Source organism: Beta vulgaris, chromosome 1, assembly GCF_026745355.1.
Source record: "Beta vulgaris subsp. vulgaris cultivar EL10 chromosome 1, EL10.2, whole genome shotgun sequence".
Classification (NCBI taxonomy): Eukaryota; Viridiplantae; Streptophyta; class Magnoliopsida; order Caryophyllales; family Amaranthaceae; genus Beta; species Beta vulgaris.
In genome coordinates this window covers 21,439,222-21,454,820 of record NC_079202.1, presented here as the reverse complement: position 1 = coordinate 21,454,820, position 15,599 = coordinate 21,439,222, and the positions used below count along the sequence as shown (strand labels likewise).

Genomic DNA, 15,599 nt, shown 5'->3' with positions numbered 1-15,599 from the left:
CAGGGATTACATCAATGAGGTCAACGGGAAGAACAAAACGAACGAGCTTTATCGCTCGTGGCTGGACGTAAGTTTTGTCCTTCATTACTTCGCCCCTATTTTCGCTGCTTACTCTTGGTTTTCAACAATTCTCCATCCGAATGACTAATGTGGCGGAGAATCTCCTCGTGCTTTCCAAGGAAGGCCAGGAGCTAAGGGAGAAGGAGAAAAAACAATTCGACACTTTGTGGGATGCAAAAGAGGGAAAGCGACTGGCTGAGGCTCGCTTGGAGGAGGCCAACAAGAAGATTAAGGTTGGCGAGAAGGCTTGGGGGGACGAGCATAATACCTGGGATAAAGAGAAGGTCGATTTGACCACGACCAAGATGGACGCCGAGCCTGAAAAGACTGAGGCTAAGGCAAAGGTGCTTAAAATCCAGGACGACCTGGACAGGGTCCACTTTAGGCTGAACACCAGCGAAGCGCAACTGAAAGAAGCGAAGGCAAAGGCTTCTTGGTCGGAGGAACAGTCGTACGCCGAGTGGCAAACCTCCGCGGCCTGCGACGAGTTCTGTGCCGAGGTTGGCCAAACGTCTCACAAACTTGGTGAGGACGAGGCACTAGCTCGACTTAACGTTGCTCTAACTGACTCTTGTCTGACGGTGGACTTGAACACCGTCTGGTCTCGGTACCAAGAGCTTTATGATGAGGAAGCTGCCGAGAGCCGTGCGCGGATAACCGAGGAGGACGCTGAAGAGTACGACGAGGAGGGTGGAGGCACCGAGGACGCCGAAGACCCTGTCGTGGATGGGGCAAAATATGGTGATGATAAGGTCAAGGAGACCTCTCGGGTTGCCGAAACACTTTATACATAGAATTTCTTAATATTGTCCAAGTTCCACGGTCGAGCCAACGGTACTCCTTTGGGCGACCCTAGTCGGAATGTGTCTGGCTTGAGAACTTCAGTCACCATGTAAGGGCCATCCGAATTTGCCCCTAACTTTCCATTAAGGTGTGATAACCCCGTGGCCTCCACCTTTCGGACGACCTAGTCGCCCAGGCGGATCGGCCTGGGTTTCACTCACCGGTTAAAGTGCCGGGTGACCCTTTGTTTGTACCGAAGGGCTTGTAACAATGCGTTGCCTCGGGTTTCAGGTAGTAAGTCCAAGTTGACAAACTTCTCCTCCTCGTTCTTATCAAATTCATAGAAAGTCATTCGAGGGGAGGGAATACCCACTTCTACCGGTAGCACAACATCGCTACCGTATACTAAGCCGAATGGAGAATTCCCCGTTGCCTCTTTTACCGTTGTTCTAGCCAACCAAAGGACCCCAGACATGTCATCTACCCATGCTCCCTTAGCTACGTCAAGGGACTTCTGGATCCCCTTTAAGACGATTTTGTTGGCCGACTAGGTCTGCCCGTTAGTTTGTGGTCGGGAGACGGCCGAGAACTTTGTCTATATGCCGAATCGGGCTCAGTATTCTCGTGTCGGATTGCTGTTGAGTTGCTGACCATTGTCTGAAACTAGGGCTCATGGAATTCCCAACCTAGTAATGATGTTCCTCCATATGAACGCTTGTACTTGTTTATCTGTTATGGAGGCTAATGGCTCGGCCTCTGTCCACTTAGTGAAATATTCAATGGCCACGATCAGGAATTTTATCTGGCCTGACGTTGGGGGAAAGGGCCCGAGCAGGTCCATGCCCCCTTGTCGCAAGGGAGCACTACTTGGATGGTAGTGAGAGGAGTGGCCGGGGCCCTTGGGATTTCCGAGTGGATCTGGCAGGAGGGGCATCTCCGTACCAGGTCTTGGGCGTCTGACTTTAGTGTGGGCCAATAGTATTCGGCCCTCAATGCCTTCCTGGCTATTGTTCTCCCCCCTGGTGACTTCCGCAAGCGCCTTGGTGTATTTCCCTTAGGACGTAATTGCCTTCTTCGGGGGTCACACACTTAAGGAGGGGATGAGTGAATGATTTTTTGTAGAGCTGGTCTTCGTGCCATAGGAACCAACCCGACTTATGCTTGATCTGCTCGGCCTCTTTGGGATCATCGGGTAAGAGCCCGTCACACAAGTTTGGTTCAGGACAAGATGTTCTTTGGCATTTATGCTTGGCTCCTTGAGGACTTCCCATGTTATGGTACTGGGGGCTGACCCCTCGACGGAACTAGCCATCCGAGCCAAGTTGTCGGCCTGCTGGTTCTCCGACCGAGGTATATGGATGATCCGGAACATTGAGAGTTTGTCGATGACATCCTGGGTTTTGGCCAAATACATTCTCATGTTGTCTTCTTTAGCCACGATGAGCCGTGAGTCGGATTTCGCAATGATAGACGACGCCCCGGCTAAGATGCATAACTGGAGCCCCAAGATGAAAGCTTCATATTCGGCCTCGTTGTTGAACCCCACAAATTCGAATTTAACAGCGTACTCTATTTTCTCTCCTACCGAGGGCTTGATAACTGGCCTGGATTTGCATCCAGTTTTAGTGGAGGAGTCGTCGACATGCAGCTCCTATTCTTCTTTTGGGCCGACTGGGGGTCGAGTTGCACATTCAGTGATAAAGTCAGCTAGAGCATGGGTTTTGATTGCTCTTATGGGTTCGAATTGCAGCTCGAAATCGGCCAACTAGTCTGCCCAATCAGTCATCCGGCTGGAATGGTTCCTACTTTCAATGACCTTCCGGAGCGGCTGTCCGATTAGGACCTTGATCGGGTGCGCCTGGAAGTAAGGATTGATCGTCCGAATTCCCATCACGAGAGTGAAGGCCATTTTTCAACATCGCTGTATTTGGCTTCTACCCCTTGTAAGCGTGGCTGATGAAGTAAATCGGATGTTGCTTTCCTTCTCGCTCATCTACTAGGACCGCACTGAGAGCATAGTCCGAGACAGCTAGATATATGAATAATGGGGAGATGAGTTTTGGTAAGGTTGATAGATGATTTTTGAGGGAGGTAAAGGCTTGCTCGGCCTCGTCGTCCTAAGTGAAATCCTTTCTCTTCAAAGCTTTGAAAAAAGATAAGCTTTTGTCCGCCGGCCGAGAGAGGAAGCGTCCGAGTTTAGCTAAGCAGCCGCTTAGGTGCTGTACCTCTCAAACGTTACGAGGGGACTTGGTTTCTAATATTGCTTTGATTTTGTCAGGATTGGCCTCGATTCCTCTTTCGTCAACTAGGAATCGAGACATTTTCCCCCTTTGACCCCGAAGACACACTTTTTGGGGTTTAGCATCAAGCTGAACTTCCTCAATGTGTCTAGGGTTTCCCTCAAGTCTAATGGATGATCCGACTTGGCTTTACTTTTGACTATCATATCATCGATGTATACTTTAATGTTCCGACCCAGTTGGCCACTAAGTATCTTGTTGACCGTTCGTTGATATGTAGCCCCGACGTTTTTGAGGTCGAATGGCATCATTTTGTAACAATAGACCCCTTGGGGGCTGATGAAAGTCGTGTGAACCCTATCTTGCTCGGCCATGGGTATTTGATGGTAGCCGCCGTTCGCGTCCATGAAGCTGAGGCATGGCCTGCCGTGGAGTCAACCAGCTTGTCGATCTTCGACAATGGATAGTTGTCTTTTGGGCAGGCTTTATTTAGGTCTGTTTAGTCCACACATTTGTCATGCCCCGCTTGATACTTTTACCAGCACCACATTGGCCAACCACTTCGAGTATTGGCAATCCTGAATGAACCATGCTTCAAGTAATTTCTTGATCTCAGCGGCCGCCGCGTCGTTTCCATCGGGCCCCTGGTGCCTCAGCTTCTGCTTGATCGGCCTGAACGCCTCTTTAATTTTCAGCTCATGGCACGTGACTTTTGGGTCGAGCCCAGGCATTTACGTGTTCTCGTACGCAAAAACATCATGGTACTCCGTGAGCACCTGGATAATTTCTTTTCTTGTTTGAGGATCCATTGTCTTGCCCACCCTCACCGTCCGGCTGGGTTTTGTGCCGATCATTACCTCTTCATCTTCCTCGACTGGTTGAGGGCGCTCATACTGTTTAGGTTTCTCGGTGATGTATACCCCGAGGCTGCTTGAGGGCTGACCTTCTTCTTGCTTTCTTTTTTTCGAGCCCTTTTGGACGTTGTTATTTTTGAGACTATTTACATAGCACTCCTTTGCTGTGTGCCAGTCCCCTTGTATCTTTCCTACTATGTCGTTGTCAATTTCGAACTGCATGAGGAGCTATTAGGTAGATATGGCGGCCTTGGTCCTATTCAGAGTGTGTCTCCCCATTATTATATTGTATGACAGAGGGATGTCCACCACCAGGAAGTCGATCGATAGGCTTCTCCTCTTGCCTTTTTCGCCCATCCAAGTGGGTAATTTTATTGATCCCACCGGGTGCACTGAGTTACCCCCGAAGCCTATGAGCGGCTGATTCAGGGGTACGACGTCCCGCTCACTGTACTTCAATTTTTTGAGGCACTCGAGTGTAATGATATCAGCGGGTGACCCGCTATCAACTAACACCCTCTTCACTATTGTGTTGGCCACCTTGAGCTCGATGACCAACGAATCTTCTTGGGGGGTATGGAATGTTCGACTTGATTCGCCGAAAGTCATAACAGGACAATTGGATCGGGGGAGTTGGACGTCAAACACTTGGTGCTCGAGACTTTGGAGGCGGGCTTTGCGGGGTCGGCCGGTTAGGCCTCCCAAGGCAAAGCCGCCGACGATGACACAGATGAATCCTTTGGTGTCCCCGCTAATCGACTGGCCTACTTTTCGCTTGCCATTCTCCTCGCTAGTATGCTGTAAGTAGCGATTCAACTTGCCTTGGTCCGCCAGGCCATCTAAGGACTTTTTGAGCTCTCGACAATCCTTAGTGGTGTGTCCACATTCTTTGTGGTACTCACACCATTGGCTTTTTTCCCTCTGAGAAGAGGATGTTCTGATGGGTGCCGGTTTGAGAAGCCAGGCTTTATACTTGATGTCAAGGTATATCTCGCGTCGATTTTTGCTGTATCGAGGATCATTGCCATGGTCGGTGAACCGATCCGATCGACCCCCCGTTTTTTGGTGTTTTGGCTGATCCTTGTGATTTCCACCATCTTTCCTCTTATCGCCTTCGTCGTCCGAGTGGCGACAAATATCTGCTGCCTGGATGAACCTTTGAGCCTTAGTCGTGGCCTCCGAGAAGGTTTTAACTTAGTTTTCGGCCAAGGACCATCTGAGCCGACCAGGCTGAAGTCCGGACATTAGGGCATCAAAGGCTACCGCATCGTGCAGGTCGGTGACCTTTAGCGATTCTTCATCGAACCTCTTGATGTAGTCGGCCAAGGTTTCGTCTTTCTCTTACTTCACTCCCATGAAGTGAAGGTTGGTCTTCCTTTGCCTCTTCCCAGCCACAAACTAATGGATGAACAAGTCTTCCAATAGTGAGAAGTCCATGATGATTCTTGCGGAAAGCTCTTGGAACCGATTGAGGGTAAGAACTTTAAGAGTGCTGGGACACAAAACGATACCACGTGGCTTCGCAACTGGTTTGAACACTCATTTGGGCTTTGTAGCTAGCCATATGATGTAGAGGGAAGCATTCAAGAAGCATGTGTCTTGAAAGAGTTTGATGAAGGGAAAGAGGCTAATTTGCAAACATCCATCATTAAAAGGAATCACCTGATCTGCTAGCACTGATTATTCCTCCAATGATGAGTGTTTTGAGCATATAAAATAAGAAAAACAAGATATAGGACTTATGCTTGACCCTAACAGACAATCCTTATATGATTACACTTCTGCACAAACACTCAAACATATTTTGGAATCCCTGATTTCTCAAGGCTTTGAGTATTGGATACCTTGCCTTGATTATATTTAAGAAACCATTCTTCTTCAGCAATGTAATGCTGAATCAAGAGTTCAATTTCTCAGCTCAAAAGGTTGGAGAAGATGAAGCTTGTTTGGAAACTCAAGCCAAGTCATTCACAAACTTTAGTAAACAGATCCAAGATTCTTTGAGTTCTTTTGATCAGAAGCTGAAGTATCTTTATGAGGAAAGGCATTCTCTACAAAATCGCTTGACTGAGATCAATAGAGAGGAAATCAATATTATCAATGAGCTAGAGTCTTCAGTTCAGAGCTCGATTGATATTGAAAGAATAAGATCCACGAAGGGCGAACCAAGCTTGCCAATTTGAGGCAAGAGATGTTAAAAGACATGGTTGTACAATAAAGCTTGATCCTCCAAAAGGAGAAACTCTGCAATGCTTGGCATGCCATTAAAAACCTTAGTTTAACTATTAGACAATGTTAGAATGTCTAAGCTATAACATTATTATTAATGCTGTAATTTTAATAATCCCTAGCTGTTTGAAACAATTCTGCATGTTTTATTGAAAGACGGGATCATGTTATTCCTATAAAGATGGATGATATTTGTTTATCTATAACTTTTAATAGGTATGCGTTTGCAGACATTTTATATATATTATGAATGATAAACGGACCTTGCTACTTAGGTGACCATTTCCCTAATTGAGGATTTATAAGCTGCTTTTGGTAAAAACATTTTACAAACCTTATCATTATCCTGGAACTCTTTAGTCACTACTTTTTTGTTGTAGGCCCTAACAATCTTTCTTTCGGAATTCTCATTTAGCTTCTTCCTTAGCTTCTAGAGCATCCATAATTTCAATATTGATTGCTTGTGAATAGAGCATCCATAATCCCATTTGTTGGGCTACCCTAGATGACCTTACGTTCACTTCAGCAGAGATAACTGGAGCGTGTCCATAAACTAAGTTAAAAGGAGTAACTCATGTCGCTTCCTTTTTAGTGGTCATGTAGGCCCATAAGGCATATAACAACAGTTCATCCCATTTTCTTCGATTATTATCTATTAACTTTTCCTATGATGTTATTGGTAGCCTCAGCTTGACCATTTGTTTGAGCATAGTAAGGTGTTGAATGCAACTTATTAAGGAATATATCCATAGACCTTCCGGCAATTACTAAATATTAATAGGAATAATATTATGAAGATAATAAAGTTAATTATTTTAGTAATCATCTTTTCATACTAGAGAATAAATATGATTAATAGGACAATATTGATTGAACCTATGACTAAAATAGATTAATTCTATGAGGTCACACATTGTAGCACAAGTTGGACAAAGTAATCCAAATCCATTAAGGATTAGGATTGGGCCGGTGCAAAGGGGAATAGGAGGAGAATTAATTCTCCTAACTAGCGTATAACTCTACTCTTATATTTTATCCTATATTAGGGTTTAGGTGACCAATTCATTATTCAGTTTCTTTTCACTAGAGAGAGAATTTGAAACCCTAAATCTATTCCCTCTAAACCGGCGCCTAAACCATCAACAGAAAGAGAATTTATACTCTTCCGTTCTAGCAAATGTTGGCGTTCAACTGGTGCTCATGGACTGATCACAGGAGCAACACTTGGGGCTTTTGGATCTTTTAAGCTTGCATACAACAGGGAAATCATGCTACAAAGATTTGATATTTAATACCTATTGATTGATTCATGTTTTGATTATGTTTGCGATCCTATGATATATGTTAGGAAATTGTTTCATGAAATTCCGCTATATACATATATATATATATATATATATATATATATATATATTATATAATATATATATATGTATATATATATATATATATATATGTATATTATATATTATATAGTATTATATATTATATGTATATATGTATATATGTACATATATGTATATATATATATATATGTATAATATATATGTATATATATATATATATATGTACATATATACATATATGTACATATATACATATATGTACATATATACATATATATGTATGTACATATATGTACATATATGTACATATATGTACATATATACATATATATGTATATATATATATACATATATATGTACATATATATATACATATATATGTACATATATATATACATATATATGTACATATATATATGTATATATATGTATGTATATATGTATATATATGTATATATATATATATTATATATATATATAATATATATATATATGTATATATATATATATATATATATATAGAGGTAGGATCATGTGAGAAAGGAAATTAGGTGAGAAATGAGAAAGAATAACAACCCTTAGATTAGATCCTATCAACGGCCAAGATTTGAAAACTAATGTTAACTTTAAACTATCTTTTTTTTCATCTTTTCCATGCAAAACCTAACTTTCTCTCTCCTCTCTCCTCCTTCTTCCAAAAACGTTGTACTGCTTCCTTAAAAAAAACGTGGTACTGCTCCTTTGTTCTCCCATCAAGAAATTTCATGGAATCCATTACCCCATCGTATGAAGGTTAGTTTATTTTCATAAATTTGTATGCTTTTCTTTTTGAAATTTGTTAACAGTTATAAGGAGAACAAATCTGAAAATTTGAAGTTGCGAAAATTTAATCAAATTTGTATCAAAAATTTCAGGCATACGTTGGATTTTTTTTTTTCCTTCTCGTGAAGCTTGGGTAAAGCTTTGGCGTCATATTGAAATATTGCTTTCTTCATCATGTTGAAATATGTCGAGAACGGAAATTTTGATAGATAGGCTACAGTTTAATAGTAAGCTTTGGTAATTTTTGATACAAATTTTGATACAAAGGCTACAGTTTAGTAGTAAGCTTTGCATAAAGTGTTTTGGATTTTTCTTTGACTACAGTTTAGTAGTAAGTTGAAAAGGACAATTCACTTGTTTGTTGTAAGGTTTATGTAATTAGTGTGATGTAAACAGTGAATCAAATTTGGTTTACCTTCTAATATGAATTTTGAGGATGTTTGTGTGATATTTTTGCATAGGAAAAGGGAAAAAAAAGGAAGTAAGGTCTGTTCATATATTTCATATTTTGCAAACTAATGTTCACCTTCTAATTAGAGTTGTAGTAGTATTTGATAAGAGTTATACGAATTACTAATTAGAGTTATAGGGGTACTTTGAGTAGTCACAAGAGTTATAATTATAGTTATAGCATTATTTGGTATGTACGTCTTATTTAGAGTTATAGGTTTATTTGATAAGAGTTATAGGAATTACTAATTAGAGTTATAAGAATTTCATATTTTGCAAACTAATGTTCACCTTCTAATTAGAGTTGTAGTAGTATTTGATAAGAGTTATACGAATTACTAATTAGAGTTATAGGGGTATTTTGAGTAGTCATAAGGGTAATAATTATAGGTATAGCATTATTTGGTATGTACGTCTAATTTAGAGTTATAGGTTTATTTGATAAGAGTTATAGGAATTACTAATTAGAGTTATAAGAGTATTTGACATGTCATAAGAGATGTAATTATAGTTATAGCATTTCTTGTTAGAGTTATATGATAAAATTATTACAGTTATAAACACTCTTGATTAGAGTTATAGGAAATTCATATTTTGCAAACTAATGTTCACCTTCTAATTAGAGTTGTAGTAGTATTTAATAAGAGTTATACGAATTACTAATTAGAGTTATAGCGGTACTTTGAGTAGTCATAAGAGTAATAATTATAGGTATAGCATTATTTTGGTATGTACGTCTGAATTAGAGTTATAGGTTTATTTGATAAGAGTTACAGGAATTACTAATTAGAGTTATATGATTATTTGACATGTAATAAGAGATGTAATTATAGTTATTGCATTTCTTGTTATGTACGTTCTAATTAGAGTTATAGGAATATTTGATTAGAGTTATATGAATTACTAATTAGAGTTACATGAGTATTTAACTAATGATAAGAGTTCCAATCATAGTTATGGCATTACTAATTACATAGCAAGACTTCTTTACAGTTAGTGAGTAGTTAGAGTTATATGAAATAATTATTACAGTTATAGACACTCTTGATTAGAGTTATAGGACTTTATGTGTGCAATACTTTGAATTCTAAATCGTTGACTTACAGTTTATACCTATTTAATATGCAGAGGCAGGAACTAGTAACTCTATGCAAAGCATAAACATTGCCTCATTAAATCTGTCTACACCACCTAAGCAAAGTACGAACATCACCCCATGCGAAGAACATGAGTTCACTCGAGTTGTTCCAGCAGAATTAATTCCTAAAGTTGGGCAGATTTTCGACAGTCTTAAAGATGCAATAGACTTTTATAATATATATGCTGTAGCATGTGGATTTGATACTAGAATGTCTACCGAGACTCGAGCAAAGGATGGCACTATTGTATTCAAATACATTTTGTGTAACAAGCAAGGAGTGAAGGCAGTGGCTGCAGCAAATCACACAACTAATATTGAGTCGGTTGAGCCAATTTATTCCCCAACTCAAAAGAGGAGGAGAAAACTTACACGGGTTGGTTGCAAAGCCAAGATTGTTTTCCGACTTCATGAGATATCCAAATATCGAGTTTGGTCTTTTCATGAAGGACATAACCACAAGCTACTAAGTCCTGAAGAAGGACAATTCTAAAAGTTGAAAAGAAATTTGACGATGTATCAAACGAAAATGATAATTGATAACTCTAAACTCAATATTGGAGCAACAAAGACGTACCAAATGTATAAGAAGAAGGTTGGTGGTTATGGAAATGTTGGAGCAACTGTTGGCGACTTCAAAAACTTTGCACGGGATGTTAGAGCATACATTGGAGAACATGATGCTGATATGTTTATAAGCACCTTAAGTAGACAAAAGGAGATGAATAGTGGATTTTTCTTTGACTATGTAGCTAATGCGAAAGAAGGTTTGCATAGAGTGTTTTGGGCCGATGCTTTGTGTAGGAGAAATTACTTTGCTTTTGGAGATGTTGTCTCGTTTGATGCTACGTATGGAACAAACATGTACAACTTGGTATTCTGCCCATTTACAGGGATTGACCATCATAAAAGGTAATTCATATAACTCTTATGACTAGTAAAATACTCCTGCAACTCTAATTAGTTATTCATATAACTCTTATGACTAGTAAAATACTCCTGCAACTCTAATTAGTTATTCATGTAACTCTAATCAAATACTCTTGTAACTCTAATTAGTAATTCATATAACTCTAATCAAATACACCTGTAACTCTAATTAGTAATGCATATAACTCTAATCATATACTCATGTAACTATAATTAGTTTTCATATAATCTAATCAAATACTCTTGTAACTCTAATTAGTAATGCATATAATCTAATCATATACTTATGAAACTATAATTTCTCAGTCTAGTCATCTTTTATGTATCTCCGTCGTATATTTTAAGATTTTTCCTTTCCTTTTCATAGGTCTGTGATTTTTGGTGCTGCTTTGACATCAAGAGAGAATGACAATTCTTTTGTGTGGGTTTTTGAAAAATTCAAACAAGCTATGGGCAATAAGGAACCAAACTTTATTATCACTGACCAGGATCCTGCAATGAAGAAAGCTTTCCCAAAAGTATTCAATGATGCACAACAAAAATTCTGCATGTGGCATATTATGGGTAAACTTACTGACAAGGTGGGGAAAGAGAAAGACATACAGATTACAAACTCAACTGATACAGAAGGGTTAGAAGAGTCAGAACCTAATGACATGGTGGGGATAGCTGAACGCAATAAAGAAAAAGATTTCCTCAAGAATATAAATGCTTGTGTTTGGGATAAAGAATTAGAGCCACAAGAGTTTGTTGATAAGTGAAATGAAGTAATACAAGAATTCAATCTACAGCACAATAAGTGGCTTAATGACATATTCAACATAAAGGAGTCTTGGATCCCAGCATATTTCAAAGAGAAACACAATGGCTGGCTTAATCCGCACAACACAAAGATCAGAGAGCCATAATAGTTTTTTTGGTAATTTCAATAGTCCATGTGCTACATTGGTTGAGTTCTGGTTGCGTTTCCAAACGGCTGTACAATAATAAAGACATGCTCAAAGCAGTTTGAACAAAGATAATGACACTTCCTACCCTCAACTTATGACCCCTTGGCCGATGGAAGCAAGCGTCTCTAAAGTATACACCCATGTAATCTTTTACCTATTTCAAGAAGAAGTGAGTGCAGCATGTTTCACATGTGGTCATGCAAGGTCAGAAATTAGGGATGGAATGGAATACATCACTATCACTGGAGATAGAAAGAAGAAGAATTATGAGGTCACTTTAGATCCAATGAATTTCGATGCCATATGTTCATGTTGACTATTCGAGAGAGTTGGATTGGTATGTAGGCATATTCTTTGGGTTTACAAGGCCAAACATTTGAATAAGTTGCCCGATAAATATATCCTCACTCGATGGACGAAGGAAGCACACAAAAGTCATATTCATGAGTTTGATGAAAATTTTCCTAAAGATTGTGGAAAGGTAGAAATGAAGCAAATAAAATTAGGTGAATTGTGGACTGAAATATATACAACCATTGGTCTCGTTGAAGAAAGGGATGAAGATATTGATGCTCTAATTGAAAATCTAAGAGGCTTCAAGAAATCCATTAAATCGGGTGAGGATAATACGTCAATGACAAAACACCAAGTCATTCAAGAATTGATAGGATGTAGTGCTCCAAAAGAGGTAATTATAAAAGTTCCTGAGAAAGCCAACAACAAGGGTAGGAAGAGGCTCAAATCTGTGAAAGAAAAGACTATTGAGAAGCAACAAAAACCACTAAGAAGGTATCGACTATGCAATAAAATGGTCAATCATGATGCAAGGAATTGTCCTTATCGAAATCAACAAACTTAAGGTAATTTGATTCATCAACAGGAACACCCCACATCTGATGAGTGCAATAGTATTAAGAAGTTTTTCACCAATTTTTTTTTTCTTCACTCTAGTTATTAGTAATCACCTATTTGATATCGATGGCTTTTCTGTATTTTTTGGTCTAGGCTTTACTCTTTTATCAATTTTTATTTATACAACACAGAAGTCATGTACTTTTTACTTTTAGGAGTTGGGTTTTTTTTGGCATGAATCCTATCAATATTTGGGTTTTCTCAAGGTATTTAAATCCATTTAGTCTTTCTTCAAAAGTTTTTATAATGGAAACTAGTGAATTTTATTTTTTCAAATCTTACGCCAATGTAATGTTTATGATTCTAGAGTCTTTTGTACCGAAAATTTATGTAGTCTTGATGTGTATGATTTAGAAAGGTATTAGATTGCTCAAGGATTGCTATTGAACTAGCGTTCCTTGTAAAAGTTTTTTTTTTTGAACTGGCTGAAACATTTTAATTATTCTTTCTGTTTGTTTGTCTTAAAATTGCAGGTGAGCTTGATTCATCAAAAGCAGTAGGAATAATGGTGATATGCATGTGACAAATGAGATACTGCTCGAGTTGCCAAGGTGATGCAGTTAAACAAGCTGGCGGTGTGTATTATGGCTAAGACAGCTGAAAGTGGTGAAGAACTAATAGCTAATATAGATAGTTGGTGTTTCTTTTACATATTAATGTATTATTGTTATTATAATTAGAATAAAAAGGAAATATGATGTTGCAAACCTTATAAATATGAAAGTAAAATAATTCTTACCCTTCTCTTTTATTGTTGTTATTGTTGTTGTTGTTGTTGCATGAAGAACTCCAAGCTTGATTAGAATTATAAGAGTATTTAATTAGAGTTTTAAGAGTATTTTATTAGAGTTATATGAATTACTAATTATGACATTACTTATTAACAGTGCTAATTAGAGTTATAGAAGTATTTGATTACAGTTATAGCAATTACTAATTAGAGTTATAAGAGTATTTTATTAGAGTTATATGAATTACTAATTATGACTTATAAATACTTCTATTACTTATCAACAGTGCTAATTAGAGTTATAGAAGTATTTGATTAAAGTTATAGCAATTACTAATTAGAGTTATAAAAGTATTTGATTAGAGTTATAGAAGTATTTGCTTAGAGTTATTGAAGTATTTGATTAGAGTTATAGAATTACTTAATTAGAGTTATAGAAGTATTTGATTAGAGTTATAGAAGTATTTGATTAGAGTTATAGCAATTACTAATTAGAGTTATAGAAGTATTTGATTAGAGTTATAGAAGTATTTGATTAGAGTTATAGCAATTACTAATTAGAGTTATAGAAGTATTTAATTAGAGTTATAGAAGTATTTGATTAGAGTTATAGAAGTATTTGATTAGAGTTATAGCAATTACTAATTAGAGTTATAGAACTATTTGTTAGAGTTATAGAAGTATTTGATTAGAGTTATAGCAATTACTAATTAGAGTTATAAAGTATTTGATTAGAGTTATAGAAGTTTGATTAGAGTTATAGCAATTACTAATTAGAGTTATAGAAGTATTTGATTAGAGTTATAGAAGTATTTGATTAGAGTTATAGCAATTATTAATTAGAGTTATAAAAGTATTTGATTAGAGTTATAGAAGTATTTGATTAGAGTTATAACAATACTAATTAGAGTTATAGAAGTATTTGATTAGAGTTATAAAGTATTTGATTAGAGTTATAGCAATTACTAATTAGAGTTATAGAGTATTTTATTAGAGTTATAGAATTACTAATTATGATTTGTTACAGTGCTAATTAGAGTTATAGAAGTATTTGATTAGAGTTATAGCAATTACTAATTAGAGTTATAGAAGTTTGATAGTATAAGAGTTTATTAAGTTAGTAATTATTCTATTAGTTCTAATTATAGTTATAGAGTATTTATTAGAGTTATATGCATTACTACTTAGAGTTACAGGGTATTTAACTAGTCATAAGAATTCTAATTATAGTTATGGCATTACTTGTTACGTAGTTAGTATTTTATTAGGGTTATATAAATTACTATTAGGGAAACATTGCAGCGAAATAGCACATGTGATCAGCACATATATAAAAAATAATGCTAGTAAAAGTTGAAATAAGTAAATACTAATATCAGCACATAGTAGTTTTGATTCTAATAAATCCTCCCTAACACTATCCCTCTACAAAAGTGGAAAAAAATACTTGTAATATGTGAGAATTATTTAGCTGCAACTTCATGAATTATATGTTTACTCTACACCTTTAAACGAGCTAGTTCTTTCCGTATATTGTCTTGTTCCTTGTGAATCATCCACAACTTGTCTCGAATAGAAGCCTTTATCTCATTGAACTCATGAATCTTTTGGATGATCTCCTTTCTAATATTATTGATATCACACAAAACAAGGGTTGCACAGATTTCATCTCATTGTACGCCTTATCTTGGCGTTGTCAAGCTGAGACTCAAATATTTCTCCATCATAGTTCAACATGTGAACCATTGCAAAAACACCACAATCCAAGGTTGGCTTACTTGTTTGCCATGGAAACTTGACATTAATGATATCATATGAAACTAAATCAGCAGCCAATGGATGCTCAAATCTATCCAAATAATCACTCATGTTATAGCGCTGCAAAAAAAAATAGATAAATAACTATAGAGAAAAATAACGAACCAATAAAGCTTAAAAGTACTAAAAACAAATAAGAACAAAAGACCTATAAATATTGTAAATCTTACTATACTAATGGCAAGCTTCTTGAAGTGAGAATCATCCCAATTTCCGTAGACTCTATTATCCAGATAATCCACTCTTTTTTGTATGAAGTTGATCACAACAATAAAGTAGTGTTCCATGTACAAGAGTGGAACGAATATCTGCGACCCACAAATTGAACAAGTTGAGT

The 15,599-nt window shown here is 37.3% G+C and overlaps 1 protein-coding gene across 1 annotated transcript; it reads left to right on the top strand.

The window, feature by feature from the left end:
- The first annotated feature begins 10,451 nt into the window (after positions 1–10,451).
- On the top strand, positions 10,452–11,613 carry LOC104905724 (protein FAR1-RELATED SEQUENCE 5-like). The gene is made up of 2 exons (XM_048636810.1): positions 10,452–10,834; positions 11,220–11,613. The coding sequence occupies exons 1-2, from the start codon at positions 10,452–10,454 to the stop codon at positions 11,611–11,613; spliced, it is 777 nt and encodes a 258-aa protein (XP_048492767.1).
- The last annotated feature ends 3,986 nt before the right edge of the window (positions 11,614–15,599 follow it).

Excerpts from the sequence above, each read along its gene's own strand:
- LOC104905724 (XM_048636810.1), top strand. The coding sequence starts at position 10,452 with ATGATAATTGATAACTCTAAACTCAATATTGGAGCAACAAAGACGTAC. Across the intron at positions 10,835-11,219 it reads GGGATTGACCATCATAAAAG|GTCTGTGATTTTTGGTGCTG; the intron begins GTAATTCATATA and ends TCCTTTTCATAG.